Consider the following 17,500-nt stretch of genomic DNA (forward strand, 5'->3'; position numbering starts at 1 on the left):
CAAGATTACCAACAACGTTCCAGATACGTACTCCACACGTAATATTTTGGTAATTTTATGACTCAATGACAACGTAACTACAACGTTGCATGCCTGTAATATCATTACCATCAAATTACCAACACACAACGTCGCCAGTACGATCTCCTAACGTTGTTAGATAACCAAGGACGTCCTCCAAGCTAACACACGACGTAACGGTTATGTAATTTATTCGTACTTTTCGTTAATTTCATGACTTACCAACTGACAACGTAGTCAACATATGGCTTTTTGCCTCGAGTAAAGCAAGAAAACGGCCTTTAAGTAGGCTAAACAAGGAGAAATAATGGAGAGCACACCTGTCCTTTCTTGGAGGTGGAAAAACAAAGCTCTTTATGACCTGCAGGATTTCTTGTAAAAATATTTAAAAACGAAAGAAAAGACGAGAGTCGTTTTTTGTCTATCGTAAGTTACATGAGCAATGTAATATAGGTCTATACGTCTAAAGTGGTACTAGGCTATATACATATAAAGTGATGAATTCAATAAAACGTTGTTTAAGTGTAGTGCGTTTAAACATTATATATATAAAATAGTGTATAGGCCTACAAAGAGAATTGCAATGCTGACAAGTGAGAATGTTGACATCCTAATCTTAAAAAAAAAAAAAAACAATGTCATTATAAGCTCAGGCCCATTTTCACGTCTCAGGTTTTTTTTTACATGTTACACTTTATCGACTGAGTAAAATTTTATTTATTCAGATGGTTATTTATTTATTTTATTTTTGTTAAAACATATAGTTTTTTTCTGTTAAATTCAAAAGTTCCTTGTTAACCTATAAACCATATAGGTTATGTTAACACCGAAAGTTTTCATGTAATAAATGGAAAGCAAATAAAAATTGTCTCCTCCCCCTTTTATTCTGATCCGAAAAATTATCCGATCCGTGACTCATGATCCGTAGTGTGATCCGAACCGTGAGATTTGTGATCCGTTACACCCCTACCAATTAGCCTTTGTGTTTTTCTAGTCCATTGTCAGTTCTTGTTTCTTTTGGACTGTCTTGTTGGTGAGTTTTGTTTCTTGTTCATTGTTCTCCTGTCCTTGGTTTTGGTTTTCTTGCTTTATTATATAATTAAAACGGTTTAGACCCACTTACACTGCTCATGGTTATAGAATATACTGTAAAGTATATAAATGGCAGTTCATGCATTTATAACGTCTCGGCTAGACGACAGAAATTCCTTATATTGCAGTATATCAAGTCCTCAAATTGCTTGTCTTCAGTTAGTCCAAAATGCTGCGGCTAGACTTATTCATAAGTGTCGCAAATATGACCACATTTCGCCGATTCCCAAATCTCTACACTGGCTGCCAGTTCGACAGAGAATAGATTTAAAAATTCTACACTTTGTTTTTAAATCTTTACATAACTTAGCTCCTGCCTATCTCTCTGGACTTGTTTATCCGTACACTCCGTCCAGAAGCCTAAGATCCAACGACTAGGCTCTGCTTGTAGTCCCTCGTGTTAGACTCCAGCGTAGAGGGGAGCGTGCATTTGCGGTGGCAGGGCCTCGACTCTGGAACACCCTGTCTCTAGTCTAGAGATTAGAACGGACCCTACCCTTTCTGTCTTCAAGTCTCTGTTAAAAACCTTTCTGTTTTCTCTAGCATTTTGATCTCTGTCCTTAGGTTGATTTTCCTTTGTACATTTGAGTCTGATACTGCTTTGCCATTTCTGTTTTGCTATTTCTATCTTTCAAGCCCTATTCGGACGGGATTAGTTTTACATGGGGAGGTGGGGGTAAAGTCATTATTACCAGAGGTTCTCTGTGATTTTATTCCCATCCGAATGTGCCATCTCGTTAATTAGTACGGACAATGTCAGTAAAGATTACGGAGACTTTTACCTTCTGTAAAAAGGTCCGGAAAAATGACCTTGTGTAATACTAATCCCGTTCGAATAGACCCGCTGTAAAAATGTACTGTAAAATTCCGTCATTTCCTGTTTAAAAGTAGTTTTTGGCGCGTTGGAGCATGGAGGCGCTTGAAGAAGCACTTGGTTGCGTTGTAGGTGGTGGGACAACTCTGTGGCAAACCTCCAGTATTTTCCGTTTAAAGCAAAAAGAAGATTGAAAGCACTTATTAGAGGCACAACAATTCTTGATAAATCTGTTCCCAAATAGTGTGATTATGCACCATGGTCTCAAACTGCCTCGGAAACCGATGTTCTCCCCAAACCGAGATTAAACACATCGTTTCCTCCCTGCTCCAGTTTCGCGTTTTTCTTGTTGGTGCCATGTTGTGTGTTTGCTCACGTGATAACAGGAAGCAACGTCATACGCACATGATGACAAGGAGGTTACTGTGGTACGTAAAGTGAGTTTCCCCTCCCACTTCTGCTAGTTTTACTGAGATGTCTTATCCCGTGCGATTTGGTCATTAATATTACAGACGTCCTGAGGTAAAATTACTTTACCCCCACCTCCCCATGTAAAACTAATCCCGTCCTATTGGGCTTTAGTCTGATACTGTCTTTGCCACTCCTGTCTTTCCATTCTATATTTGAGTCTGATACTGCTTTGCCATTTCTGTTTTGCCATTTTATCTGTGAGTCTGATGCTGCTTTTGCCACTCCAGTCCTCCCATTCTATATTTGAGTCTGATACTACTTTGCCATTTCTGTTTTGCCATTTTATCTGTGAGTCTGATGCTGCTTTTGCCACTCCAGTCCTCCCATTCTATATTTGAGTCTGATACTGCTTTGTCACTTCTGTCTTACTATTTTAAATTTGAGTCTAATGCTGCTTTGCAATTCCGTTTTTTAAGGTTGCTCTTAGCTTTTCTATGCAGGTACAATTTTCTTGTTATTTACTTGGCTGTTCTGTAAAGCTAGTGGCTGTTGTAAATGTGCTATATAAATAAAGGGAACTTGAACTTAAAGGGGCACTTCAGTGTTGGGAATATGAATGTGTATTTAAACGGTGTCATTTATTTAATAGAAATGTGAAATTATTTTTGAATTTGGTGCCTTCTAGACTGAGAAAAGACAGAAAATGTATTTTTGTCTCATGTGGATGAAAGAAAACAACTCCCAGAATGCAATTGCTTCGCTGGAGGCCACTCCCAAAGCCACGGATATTGGTTATCACTTGCCCACTGCGGCACCGCCCTCAATGTCGTTTTGATATTCATAGTAATAAAATAATTTCGTTCAGTTAGAGAATAGACACTACAGTTAAAAACTGAATGTGTCTATTCAATAAAGTGTGAGTGAGCCGAGCGAAAGTCACGTCACAGACGCAGCAGGAGTCAGATTTCATTCATCATGAAAGAAGAGCTGAGCAGAGCTGAGGTAAGCGCGGCTGTCATTCTCGGCGCGTGTCCAGTCTGGTGCATTATCAGATCGCATATGGAAGCTAAACTTTCATAGGAATTCATTGAAAAGTTGAAAACGCTCACTTTGCTCCATATCGCTCCGTTATTAATCCCCGAGCCGAGCGGCAGCGGGCATGCGCATTTACATTCTGTGAGTGAGATCCCTCTCCTGTGGGCGGGTTGATAACATGCGGAACTAGCTCCTGTAGTCTCTAGGCTCTAGCCAAAAATCCTCAGATGACGCAAAATGATGATATTTGTGTCATCGGAGGATTTTTTCCAGAAATAAAATTCAAAATTCTCTCATCTCAGGGGGATATGAGGGGGAAAAGTACCTTAATTCGAATATACTACCGGGTTTCTACTGGTACAAAGCTTAATGCTAAATCACTGAAGTTACCCTTTAAAGTAGTGGGAGAAACTGAGTTTTTCAAAATTCTGAATCAAATGAAGCAAATGCTTCCCAAAATGATTTTTTACAAAACCATTACAAATGTTTCTTTAAAGTGTAATCGGTAACAGTTAATTTTGATGGCCCACTTGAGACGTTCTACTAACTAGGTAACTTTGCAACTATGTCAACTAACTCTCATTAGAGTATTAGTAACTGTCTGCTTAATATCTGCAAAAAAACAATTGTGTTCCTAGTTCTAGAAACGTCCTAGTTCTACGGCAGAAGGACTCTGTGGTGCTCACGTGAACAGCATCGGCCAATGGTAAGCTGCCATTCTGCAAGCACTGCACTGTTTACACAACGTCAACAGCATAAGAGTCTGACACAGGCAAGAAGAAATTGTTGAAAAAAAGTTGTTATTCTCTTCATACTCACTACATAACATTAAGGTTGAACCCCTGTAGACACATGGAAGGTTTTAACAATGTCTTTACTAACTTGCTGGGCCTTGAAAGTGTTAATTAAATTACTGTGTATGGAGGGGTCAGAGAGCTCTCGGATTTCATCAAAAATGTCTTAATTTGTGTTCCGAAGATTACGGGTTTGGAACGACATGATGACATTAATGACAGAATTTTCCTCTTGTTTGAACTTCAATAAATGTTTGTTTTGAATTGGGGAGCTTATATGCTTTGCTGGAGAACATAATTGCTATACCAGCTTCCAGCACACACCAGACTGGACCAGCATGGAAATGTAAGCAGGTCAAAGCTGGTATTTTCAGTTGGACTCCTTAAAATCAATTATCCGTACATGTCTAACCACATAGGAAAAACATCTGTTTCCGTCACCTTCAATCAGTTCATTGAAGTATTCGCCCACAAAAATATTCCAAATCCTTGTCATTAGTGATGTTAAATCTCACAAATACTGACACACAATAAGCACATAAAATCAGCATGTGTAATGATCCTTGTAATAAGTTTTAAGTGCACCATATTAAAGTCTTCTGAAATTGCAGTTGAAAGACTTAAAGCTTCTTAAAATCTTTGAGAAGCTTAAGCCATCAGTTAACCAAGTGTAAAAATGATTTTGCTTCCAATCAGCTCAGCATCGCACTTCACAAACTATTTTAAGTGGATTTTCTTGATGTTGATTGTGTTTTTTTTTTTATGTGTGATTCACTCACAGCTTGATGATGTGTGGATGTCTGAAGAGCTTAAGGTTCTGAATCTCTCGTTTGATTTTCCCCACAACATCGAGACTGCGGATCTTCTGTCTGTTGAGGATCTTCACAGCAACTTTGTGTCCTGTTAGCTGGTGCTCTCCAACTGTTGGCCAAACACACATACACACATCAATGAAGACTCAGCTGAAATACCATCACCAGCAGTTAGGTTATTGTAAACACCGCTGATGAAAGATAAGTTTTGTTCCAAGGAAAGCAAGCATCAGCGCTGCGGGCCAGCGACCTCCAACACAAACCATCTAAGAAAACAAAGAAAGAGAGGAGACTTGCATTTCAGGCCTGAGCCCTCCATTCAAACAAACAAAACCTGATCTACCCTGAGTTTAGACTTTCATATACTAGCCTTAAGACAATTGCTTGTATAGTATTAGATACTGCTCACTTTTGAGCAAAATTTATGAAAACAAATACCCAAATTTGTTTGGTTTGATATATTATCAGTCTTGCACATTATTGTAACAAGTAAGATTACATATTTCTCGCCCCCAACCCCGAACACACACACACATTTTATATACGTAAGTGGGGAGTTATTTTTGCATACTGTATTCTGACCCTTAAAGTAATTTGATTGGTGTAACCTAATGTAGTCAGCTTGATTCAGTATTTTTAGGTTAGTATTTTGAGCGTCCACACTACATTCACTTCCTGTGCTACATGAAGAAATAATGAATGAAATGTCAGTTAATAGAGCTGCACCCACAGCAAAGCCTCTATTAATGGCTACTAACAGTTGGAGGGTCACTTGCAAACAAATGTGCCTCCGCTGTGGATATTTAAGTCCTATGACACCCTGAGCATGCCGTATGGAGGGAGTTTAAGGGCTGTATTCACATCAGCACCCTCATGCAGCTCCTGTTGTACAGTCTTTAAAGACAAGGAATAAACCATTTCAGTGTTTTCAGTATTATGGTGGATTATTTGTTAGCTTGCATGCGTTTCCCTGAAAAGTTGCATCACATGAGTGCGCTTAAACTCCAGTCATGGGATCTCATGTGGAGCCTGATAAGGCTGTTAGATTTCTCGGCTTGATACAAATCTTAAGACTCTCCTCAAGGTCATTTGCTCTACTGGTCATTGATGAATAATGCATCTGTTTGTGTGAATGTTAGACTTTGGCTTTGTCTCAAGTCTCAAAAAGCAAGCTGCCTATCCAGACAGCAATAACCCTTGGTAGATGTTGTAATTTCATCATCTGACTGCAAGGAGCATCTTTCTCCATAGAGTGAATTAGAGCCTGCCCCCTTTTTCAGCTGCGCTGGTTCCGGAAGTATTGTTTTCCATTTATTTCCCATAGGGATTTTTAAAAAGTCTTTGTTAAAGAGTTATAAGCCATGGACCAAGACAATCAGCTACGAGGTGAATCAAAACACTACAAACTTTGATTTGAAGCAAAAGAGTATTTTTAAAAAATCGGACAAAAATACAACTTTAGTGAGGGAAAGAACTACAATCCAATTAAAGCTACAAGCAGCGATGAAAGGGCCCTCGCACATGCACCGCCACCCGGTGGCCTCAGGAAAACAGCGAATAGTGGGCGACATTAAGTGGGTAAATATAGGAGAAATATGGCAAAGTCACTTCAATGTGCTACACTTCCTGCTGCCAAAAGGTGGCGCTTTGAGTATAGCTGAATATTGGCATGTAGACCCTGTCCCAAATGCCCTGACCCTGCCCTCACGGTCTTCCTCTGAGTCCGCACTTTCACGACGTAATGCCGCTTTGACTGCCGGGAAGAAGTCCGCTGCGTGACCCGCACCAGTGAGGGCTCGGCAGAAGTGTGCATCGAGGGCGCATATCGACTAGTGATGCACCGATCATGATTTTACATGGCCGATTCCGATACCGATTTTTTTCAAGAAAACTGGCCGATTCCGATACCGATTTCCGAATTTTTTTTTTTTTTTTTACACAATAAAATAATGAAAGTATACATGAACAAGATGTTTATTTGGTATTTAACAGGCTAAATTGGCTTTTGGCTCATAAAAACAAGTCCGCAATCTGAAATTAACGGGAAATTGAATTGGAAATGAAAAGGCTGAAAGGTGAAATTAAAGGCAACAACTGTATATTCTGCAATCCAAACAAAGATGTTACTTAAATCAGCATTTGTTTTTAAATTCAGTGTAAAGAAAAAAGTCTTTACCAGTGAAATTAAATAAAACCACAGTATATAATTGTTCCAAAATGTTAAATCAAATAATGTTTAGTGCAACGAAAAAGATGCTACAGCAGGTGCTTTTTAAATCAAATTAAGTCAATGTAATTTTAAGGTAAAATAAAAATGATCATCCTATAGGCTAGAGAACTGATAGTATTTAATTTCAAAAGTGCATGCATGTTCTTCTTTAGGCTACAAAAAGAAGTATTTCGGCTTTGTCACAAGTTAGTCTGTTTCATTCTCATCCGATCCAACACGTGAGAAGCTGAGCTGAACAAACGCTCACTATCTGCTCGTGCAGGGCGCGGAGAGGTAAGCTTGTGCAACTTCAGCTCGCGAAGGAAAGCGGCTCTTCATTCCCTTCAGCGTATCTCGTCTCTTCCCTCAGTTCTCCAGTTTCCGTTTGTAACACACAAGTGACATGTTTGCAAATGATTGCAATATAGGCGTAGGTGCACGCGGGCGCACTTCCGGAAAAATCGGCAGAAAAATACAAAGTAAATAAAACAAGCAAAAACCGTCCGGTTCCGATTTTTGGCCGGTCAACCGGTGATTCCCCAATATCGACCTCAAAGGGGGCGCTCGCGAGCACCCTTCTGAGACCTAAAATGACAAATGGGACACGCTGCGGCCATTGTAAGTCCACAAGACCGAAAGTGCACATGAAGTGTGCCATTTGGGACAGGGCCGTAGTTGTTTTCTGGACAGGACTATTATCAAGCATGTGAAGTTTGGGGCAGATCGGACATTGTATGCCTGAGTTACAACAACTTCCTGTTTTGTGGCGTTAATCGCATACATTAGCCCTTAGCCATGTGTTGCATGATTTAATGTGTTTCTAGCATGTTTGGTACTTCATGGCATATTTTAATGTGTTTCTGGGAGTGAATTATAGTGTAAAGCATGCCATTTCCTGTTGCCAGCAGGTGGCGCTATGACTAACTATTATTGGCATGTAGATGTCTTCAGGCCATCTACATGGTGTAATATAACTCCGATTTTATTCTTCTGAAAGAAGAATGTCATATACACTTTGGATGACATATACACACCTAGAGTTAAACAGTTGAGTTTTACAGTTTTCGAATCCATTCAGCCGATCTCTGGGTCAGGGGGTAGCACTTTTAGCATAGCTTAGCATAGATCATTGAATCTGATTAGACCGTTAGCATCTCGCTCAAAAAATACCAAAGAGTTTTGATATTTTTCCTATTTAAAACTTGACTCTTCCGTATTGTGTACTAAGAAAATTTGTGATTTTCTAGGCCGATATGGCTACCATTAGTGTACTAATGTTATGGCTAACATTAGTACACAATGTTCCTTTAACTCAATCTGCTTGAAAACACATCATTCTCTACAGGGCACAGCTGATTGGTTCCTGCTGTATCAGTAGCCAATGAGCTTGCTGCTCAACCTTGAAATACCTGGTCAGCATTCCCTGTAGCTGTTGCAGCATGCTTTCATAAACCCTCTACCCTCCCCAGCTACACCTGTATAGATCTGCGGGTAATTAATGTACGCTATATTGTACAGCAGCGGCAATAAAAGCAGCAGCGTAGCAGATCTCTTCCACTAAAACCATACATATCAACATTGTCTTATACATTACAATGCCAAACATTACGAGAGTTGTCATGACAAAACTAGTTCTTTCCCTCATTGAAGTCAGCATGAAACAAAAATTGTGAACTTTTCTTCCCTATTGTGATGCATATTCGAGTGAAATGGCTTCTCGAACAATTAAAACTGTGTGGCGGGATTGTGAATGGATTAGATTTAAATGGATGGTTGGGGGTGCTATTGCTGTGATGTCACGTGAGTGACAGGTTGTCCCTTCCTTGCGCAAGTGAACGTCATCAGAGAAGAGATGTCGTTGCAAGAGGGAGGGGAGGATATTTATTATTATTGATTAAAGATTATGAGGGCAGATGAATAAAAAAAAATGTGCATGGAAAAATTATTTATAATAAATACTGTAATATTCAAAAAAATAATTGTACATTTTGGTTTTATGGTGATTTTAAAGTAGTTATGTGCACAGGCTTGTCACATACATGTTTTGCTTAAAATCAAAGTTTGTAATGTTGTGATTCACCCTGTAGCTTGTTGGTTTGGTTCATGGCTTAAACCAAAATGTTTAAATGTCCCTTTGGGAAAATGAATGCAAAAAATAGTTCCGGAACCGAAGGCCCCAGGAAAAGTGGGCAGGTACCGTTACACTAAATAGTAAAGGGTGGGGGCTGAATCTTATCAGACACCCAGCTGAGCAAGGGCCATTAAGAAAAATGGGAATGCTTGTTTAGGCAAAAATGCTTTCTAGGAAGACATCTTAGAAACTTTTTCTTTTTTTATGAATTGATATTGCACATGCCATCAATCAGTTAGTTTATAACGGATTTATGTGCACAGACTAAAGACAATAATAATTGAGAGCATTAATTTTAATGCAACATAGATCATGCTATAAAATAAGGTTTTACTTTATAATAAATGCGGAGCAAAGATCAAACACAAGGGCTAACGTTACCGTGCGAAAGGTCATTCCCAAAATGAGCGGCATTCCCACTCGCGCTTAGAATAGAAAATGACTGCAAGGTCAAAGCAGCACTGCAGGTAAAATATATGAACTACGACATTTGTTCCAGTGCTATTTTTACAGTAATCCCCAGGATATACTTTTGAGACAAACGTTTAAAAGATTCAATGATTTGGGAGCTGGTAATGTATGCAAATAACATAAGAGCGCAGCTCAAGCCTGATCGCGCTTCAGGGAGGATGACAGTGCATTAAAATTGGTAAAATACCAAATATTGACAAGGCGTAAGTATGTGAAGCCTAAATATTTCCGAAATGCCATATAGTTCCCCAAATGCTGTGATACTAAACATTTACGCAAACATGATTGCAAGTGCACCGTCTACTCTAGTGCTGAAATAATTCCCAACTCTGGGTCGTATTCACTAACAGCATACGCACTCTCTGCGCGTGGAGGACGTTAGCGGAGGTTCTTACTACGCAGTTCATGCTACGTGAATTTCGCACATCGTCCGCCGGCAAGTTCAGCACTGACAACCCCGAAAACATACGTTCGTGCTTCCATTCCATGCAACATCCGAACATGCATAGTAAATGAATAGACTTAACTCTTCACTTTTCCAAATGTTCCGACTCCCAGCGTGTCTCCGAGAATGTAGTGTCCTATCTTTACCCTGCCTTCGTGTTTCTGTTTTTCAGCCATTTTACTATGTGAGATCCTCGAGCTGCCTCAGGAGGCGGGATTGAGCACATGAGGTAGACAGAGCTGTAACGTTCCCTAAACTCTGATCTGAATTCAGCTTCAGGAGACAAACAGGCAGTTCTCGGATCAGCTGAAGGCTTTAACTCGCGGTAAAGGGGCCGGGGGCGGTCGAGGCGTTGTTTATGTAAACAAGTATTCCCCTCGCCAACTTTTCCTACGTTAGTTTTAAATATCCTCCTGGGACCCAGAAAAAAAAAGTTTTTTGAATTTAGTATTTTTTTATGTCATTACATTGTTTAGAGCATAAGAAACAAATGGAAAAAAAAAACATTTTTGAAAAATGATATTTTATTCATATGTTATGATATGTCCTCTGTAGTTGACACCAGGACTGAGTTGTTAAAAAAATTAAATGACATGAAATTGCATGTATAGGCAAAAACAATGGGATTTATTTTTAATTCATCAATCAATTTTTAGGTTTCAGGTTTTTTTTAAAACAAACTTTATTTAAAGATGATTCTGAACTATGTTATGAAAGATATAATGAAATGCATTCATATACCATTTTACTTTATGAAATATGTGGGTAAAATGACAATACTTGGATTTTCCCATTCAATACAATGTATCTATTCACTGCATCTAATTTGCATATTAATGTGTTCTTGGTGCAACATGTAATGAAAAAAGAAGTGTAATAATGGGAGGAAAAATTGGCAACATTTTCAAAATAATATCTAATATTTCATACGAATATTGATATGTAATTTCTTTCCCTGTTCACTTGTTATGTCTCCAAAATGCCTTATAAACATGATTTAAATCCTGGTGTCCACTATAGTGGTCATTTATGAAATCAATGCCCTGTTCTGTAACAGAAAGTCATATTTTGATTAGAAACCCCATAACATTTTCCTGAGATGTTGATTTATAACAAACAATTTGAAAATTAATCAGATTTAAATTATAATTTAAAAATATGATCATATTTCCATAAGAGTGCTCAACATTAATGTCAGCCATTTTTAAAGACCAAGAAGAAGTTGTTGTCCTGGTGAAACCTCCAAACATTTGGTATCTCTGCAAAGCCCCGAATGTGCTCTTTACAGGACATCCAGACTGTGACATGTGACATGTATGATGTCAGAGAAATTCACTAAAATATAATGTCCACTACAGTGGACAAAAGTCTATTCTTGGGTCCCAGGAGGATAAATCAACATTTCCAAATGAAGTGTTCAAAGATGATTACTATTGTATTTTAAATATTGACTACATCTTACTCGCTTAAAACCACAAAACTTCATAGAATAAAAAATCAAACAAAGTTTCCAAAAACAGAAATATGAACGAATATTTACGCATATTTTAAGGAAACGTGACACTGCCCTGACAGAATTCCATTTTATATTACGGTTTCACAGCCGTGTATTTTTTAGAGATATATTTTGATGTCATATGAAAAAAAAAATCTAAAATCAGGCAGTCTTTATTCTGAACTTTTTAAATAACAGCAACGATAATAGGCTACCTCACTCTAAAAAAAAAGTCTCGTAATCATAAGGGAACCTTTTCTAGTGCTATATAGCACCAATTTTGGTGCTTCAGTGGTTCTTCAGAGGTGCTATATAGCACCTTAGTCAATGAACCGGTGAAGAACCTCTGAAGAACCGCTGAAGAACCTCTGAAGAACCGCTGAAGAACCACTGAAGCACCAAAAATGGTGCTATATAGCACTAAAAAAGGTTCCCCTATGATTACGAGCCAAGAACCATTTTTGGTGCCATATAGAACCTTTTTTTTTTTAGAGTGTATAATAGCGTTTTAGTAGTTAATAAAATTAACATTTTAGGATAATTGCACGTAATTGCACTCAGATTTAGTAAATAACTATTTATGTGTTTAACCCCCATCCATTCCTTTCACAAATCCTTCCCTCGCTACCCCGGAGCCCTAAAATTATACTTCCATTTTTCTTTGTCCAGAAAGCTTATTTTATTTCATTTTGATAATACATATATATATATATATATATATATATATATATATATATATATATATATATATATATATATATATATATATATATATATATATATATATATATATATATATATATATATATATATATATATATATATATATATATATATATATATATATATATATTATCAAAATGTTATTTATATTTTTTTTAACCTTTAAATTACTAGATTTTATCAATAAATAATACATACATTATTTAATCACACTCTTTCAACTTCAATTTAAAATAACTCACAATGTCAAGCATAACCCTTTTAATTCAGCTCAAAATATCTTACATTGGGTGTCTTTACTCTTTGCCGACCTCTTGTGGGAAATGTGAATATATATATATATATATATATATATATATATATATATATATATATATATATATATATATATATATATATATATATATATATATAAAATAATAATATATTTCATTATTCTTTGCCATTAGATGGCCCTATAGATCTATATGGAGCAAAAGAGCTGTTTCCGTTGGGTCCTAAAGTGATTTCACTTCAGCATGCATTCAGATACACATGTAGACATTATAAAATATTTTTTGGGTAGTTTTAAGATTTTTAGTTTGAATGTGTACTGAAACATTCCTCACATTCCTCACATCCGTGAGGGAAGGATTTGTTAGTTTACTTTTTAAAATTTCAACCACAAAACTCCTCAAATTCAGTTCCTTTTTTTGTGCATTCATGGTTCAAGTGTCTCTGACCTCTCCGATGAACTCTCAATTTTGTTTATTTTTTTTATTTTTATGAGTTTCGGATCATAATGACCCGAGGGAAGGATGATATTTGTTTATGCATAAATGCACATCATGCAGTCAAAATCACCAGACTATACTGAAGAAACGATTTAAAGGAGAACATTAATTCACCATTTACTTCCCAAGTTAGGTTACTTGCATTGTGATTTTTATGGATGACTCTAGCATAAAATCCACCAATAGGCTGTACACAACTGCCAGTTTAAATCATATACACCGGTCAGGCATAGCATTATGACCAATATTGTGTTGGTCTACCTTTTACTGTCAACTAGACCCCTGCACCAAGATGTTAGCAGCAAATACTTTAAGTCCTGTAAGTTGCAAGTTGGCCACCATGGATCGGACTTGTTTGTTCAGCACATCCCACAGATGCTCGATTGGATTGAGAAAGTCAACACCTCAAACTTGTTGTTGTGCTCCTCAAACCATTCCTGAACCATTTTTGCTTTGTGGCATTATCCTGCCACAGCCACCAGGGAATACTGTTTCCATGAATATATGGAATACTGTTTCTCTCTTTATATATAGCTATATAAATAAATGTAAAAATCCAGATCAGGTTATAAAATGTACAATTATCTTTATATAAAAACAATATACGTCCATGCAATGTCCCCATTCAGATAGCCGAGATTATAAAAACGTGAATCAATTTTTGTCTAGTTAGTAAACTTCAAATGTGTTACATGTGTTTCACCGCTAGATGGTAGTGCTTCATCACTGCTGAGTTGGAGGGACATAACGGTTGCCTTTCATTTATCATCATCCGCATATCCAGCCCAAGACTACTTGATTTGTTTTATTGTAAATAATAATAATAAATAAATAATAATTAGAAAATTGATATGCTATTATTGGATCATACAGATACTAGATAATATATATATTACAATTAGAATATATTACAGAAATAAAAAGTAGGATATTTTGTGGCATTGTTTCTGCAACATTGCAAGAGGTGTTTGATTGTTTATTTATTTAATGGTTATTTAATTGTTTATTTTTTCAGGTGTCCTGCAGGATAGTCAAATGATTCTTGTGCACCACAATGTTGTAGTGTCTCAGACCCTCAATTGAATTGGTAGCATATCTCTGACAGAGCCATTGTAGGCCAGCTACCTCTTTGTTGTGGGGCTAGTCAGATGGTAATTAACCTTTATGGGTGGGATCATTGTCCTACAAAAAGATGAACTTCTACCAAGCTTTCATTTTTTAATGACTAGGTCTTTTGCAGTACTTAACTTCCCAGTTCTTCAGATTTCCTTTAGAGTTCTTAGTGTTTTGGATTAAAGAAATGAGAGAAATTGTATAATAAACTAAAAACCTGTCCATTTAGGACACACAAAATATGAAACTGACACAATCTGAAGTCACAAAACAAATGTATCCATTATTATATGCATTCCATAATAATAATACAAATAATAATAATAATAATTTATTTTATATATTATTACATAATATATTTTCATGCATGTTTATAATTTATAATACATAATATTATATATAATATATTATTATTATTATTATTAACAATAAATTATTTTTGGAAAACTTTTCCAAAAATACCATAGTGAGTTAAAATACTGTTATTTGTTTACCTTATGTAATAGTCGTTATACTCATATAAGATATAGGCCTATTAATAAAACATGGAATATCAATGGATGAAGTGATTTACAGAAAAAAAACATTATATCTGCTCTCTCTCTCTCTCTCTCTCTCTCTCTCTCTCTCTCTCTCTCTCTCTCTCTCTCTCTCTCTCTCTCTCTCTCTCTCTCTCTCTCTCTCTATATATATATATATATATATATATATATATATATATATATATATATATATATATTATTCATATTATTAATAACAATACATATACAATACATACAATTCCAAACATACCACCGTGAGTTAAAATACTGTTTTGTTTATTTTTTATGTTTTACCTTATTGAACAGACGTTACTCAAATAAAAGATTTATGAATAAAACATGGCATGTCAATGGATGATTTTCTGAAGAAGAAGAAAAAAAACCTCTGCTCAATTTAACCCCGTGCTTCTAATGTAGGTAAATTAGATAACCTGTTGTGTTTCCAGCAGTGGCCGCTAGGGGCGGTGCAGCTCGCGGTGTTTGTTTGAGTGAGCGAGTGAATGAGTGTAGCTGAAGGGCCGTGGGCTTCATTCAGCGTGGCTCGGGACAGGAGAAGGGGGCTGAGCGCTTACTGAAGGGAAGGAGGTGGAGACCAAAGGAGGATTCATAAACAGGAGTTGATCTCCTAGTTTTTAAAACGCCGCTCTCTGTTCAAACCTTCAAGTAGCGTAGAACTAGATCACAACTCACTAACCGACCCAACACGACTCCTCGTTCAGAGAGAGGTGCTGCTCCGCAACGCTGCGCTTTCACTGGACAAAGTTAAAGTTGAATGGACTTGATAGCACGGACAACTCATTGTTTTCATTGACTTTTCAGGACGTCTTCTCACTTTAGCCGGGACTCCCTCAAACTTTATACGACACGTCCTTGCTGACAAGACAACTGAAACGAACCGCTGCAGTGAATCTCTGGGATTTTTAGGAGAAAGACGACTGGAGGAACTCTCTCAAATGCAAAACTATATGTATGAGAAAGCGATGGCACCCGAAACAAGAAACGGAGGAACATCCACGTTAAATAACAACGGCGTAGACAACAGCAAGAGGAAACTTTTAATAGCACTAGACATCTTCTGCCTTGTCCTGGGTGAGTGTCCAACACACAGAACGTTTGGATTATGCATTATGCTTTAAATCAATGCATGCACCATAATGTGTTTATTTATTTGTCTGTTTATTAGAAAACAGTAATTGAGATCACAATTTTAAGCTATAAGTTAAAGAAAAAAAATGTACAGTTAGATAATAAAAAGTGCAATATGTTTTGTATAGCATAATGCACCAGGTGGAATAAATGTTGCCAAATGTAGTTAAACTGGTTTAACTGTTTATCTATAGGAGAGTAACTTATGTGAGCTAAATAAAGTGAACTACTGTTTATTGAGATAATGCAAAAAAAGTCACAATGTGCATTGATATCTCAGTAAACAGCAGAATAACCGTTGCACACTCTTATCACAGCCTGTAGGATGGGCAAAGTTGGCACTGCTGTTGATGTAAAACCACTTGTTTTTTTTCTCCAACCTTATTTTGATTGTTTTAATGAAACCTTCATCACTCATCAGATGAAGGAGGGAGTTATTGTGGTCCCTTTTGCGCCCTATTGACATCTTTTGAAGTGGCATATGAACATGCTTATTATGGTTAACCGATCACTTACATGTAACAGAATCATCTGTAGTCAAAACAAGTTCTGTAAACATGACTTTCCGTTCACAGCTTTTTATAGTTGTGATGGATCCGTTTTTTAGGCAGACCATCACGGCCATGTGCAATTGATTTGGATCTGATGAGTTTATTATGACAGAGTTTATTTAGATTGGAAGTTCAGTACAGCCAATTGACCGTGACATACTTGCCTTACAGAGGATACACAGTGATATCCGTCAATTGCTCTCAGGCGCATGTCATTTTCTTTAACCTTATAAAGTTCACAGTATCATATTTGATACACACATTTCTACGGGCTCTAAATGATCAACATGATCAGAACTTTGCTCGAAAACATGTACACAATCTACTAGCCATGCCTTTTGTTATCTGAGAGTTCAAAGTACATATTTTACAAGTAAACATAAGAATGACTTTTATTATTAGTAAAATTTAAAGATGAACACTTAATGGATTGAAAACTTGGGTTTAGATCATAAATCGTGCTAAAATGTGATGCATCAGACTTTTGAGGAACTTTGAGTTTTATATCTCTGTCATTAATGAAATTCTGGACGGCTAAAAAATTGAATGCGATGCAATACAATACTTTTTGGGTGTGAAAATATCAGAAACTTCACCAAATTGCATGTTTTTATTTTTTGCTACGTTAAAACTCTTTTTTTTTTTCTCCTCAAGAATGAGCTCTATTCTCATATTCTCAAATATCATACTATGGGCCATAAAAGCTTATCAAATATGATACTCAACAAAAGCATATTTGTGACCCTGGATATCATAAGAATAAGAAAAGCCGAATAAATATGCATTCCATTGAATATATATATATATATATATATATATATATATATATATATATATATATATATATATATATATATATATATATATATATATATATATATATATATATATTTACGGTAGGAAATTTACAAAATATCTTCAT

At 36.5% G+C, this 17,500-nt stretch overlaps 2 protein-coding genes across 3 annotated transcripts in view; one reads left to right on the plus strand and one right to left on the minus strand.

The window, feature by feature from the left end:
• The window catches only part of prkaa2 (protein kinase, AMP-activated, alpha 2 catalytic subunit), a 22,077-nt gene extending 11,582 nt beyond the window's left edge, over window positions 1–10,495 (minus strand). Inside the window, exons 1-2 of the mRNA XM_079830802.1 lie at window positions 10,318–10,495; window positions 4,947–5,088 (exon numbers count right to left, since the gene is read on the minus strand). Coding sequence (XP_079686928.1) covers window positions 4,947–5,088; window positions 10,318–10,411 — 236 coding nt within the window. The 5' untranslated portion in view covers window positions 10,412–10,495. The remainder of the gene's footprint in view (window positions 1–4,946; window positions 5,089–10,317) is intronic.
• A 4,892-nt stretch (window positions 10,496–15,387) lies between these two features.
• The window catches only part of plpp3 (phospholipid phosphatase 3), a 42,224-nt gene continuing 40,111 nt past the window's right edge, over window positions 15,388–17,500 (plus strand). Inside the window, exon 1 of one of the 2 annotated variants that reach the window (XM_079831873.1) lies at window positions 15,388–15,970. In XM_079831873.1, the coding sequence (XP_079687999.1) occupies window positions 15,835–15,970 (136 nt within the window). In that variant the 5' untranslated portion in view covers window positions 15,388–15,834. The remainder of the gene's footprint in view (window positions 15,971–17,500) is intronic. The other variant, XM_079831874.1, reaches the window with a different exon arrangement.

The sequence above is a fragment of the Gobio gobio genome (genome assembly GCF_949357685.1).
Source record: "Gobio gobio genome assembly, chromosome: 12".
Lineage (NCBI taxonomy): Eukaryota > Metazoa > Chordata > Actinopteri > Cypriniformes > Gobionidae > Gobio > Gobio gobio.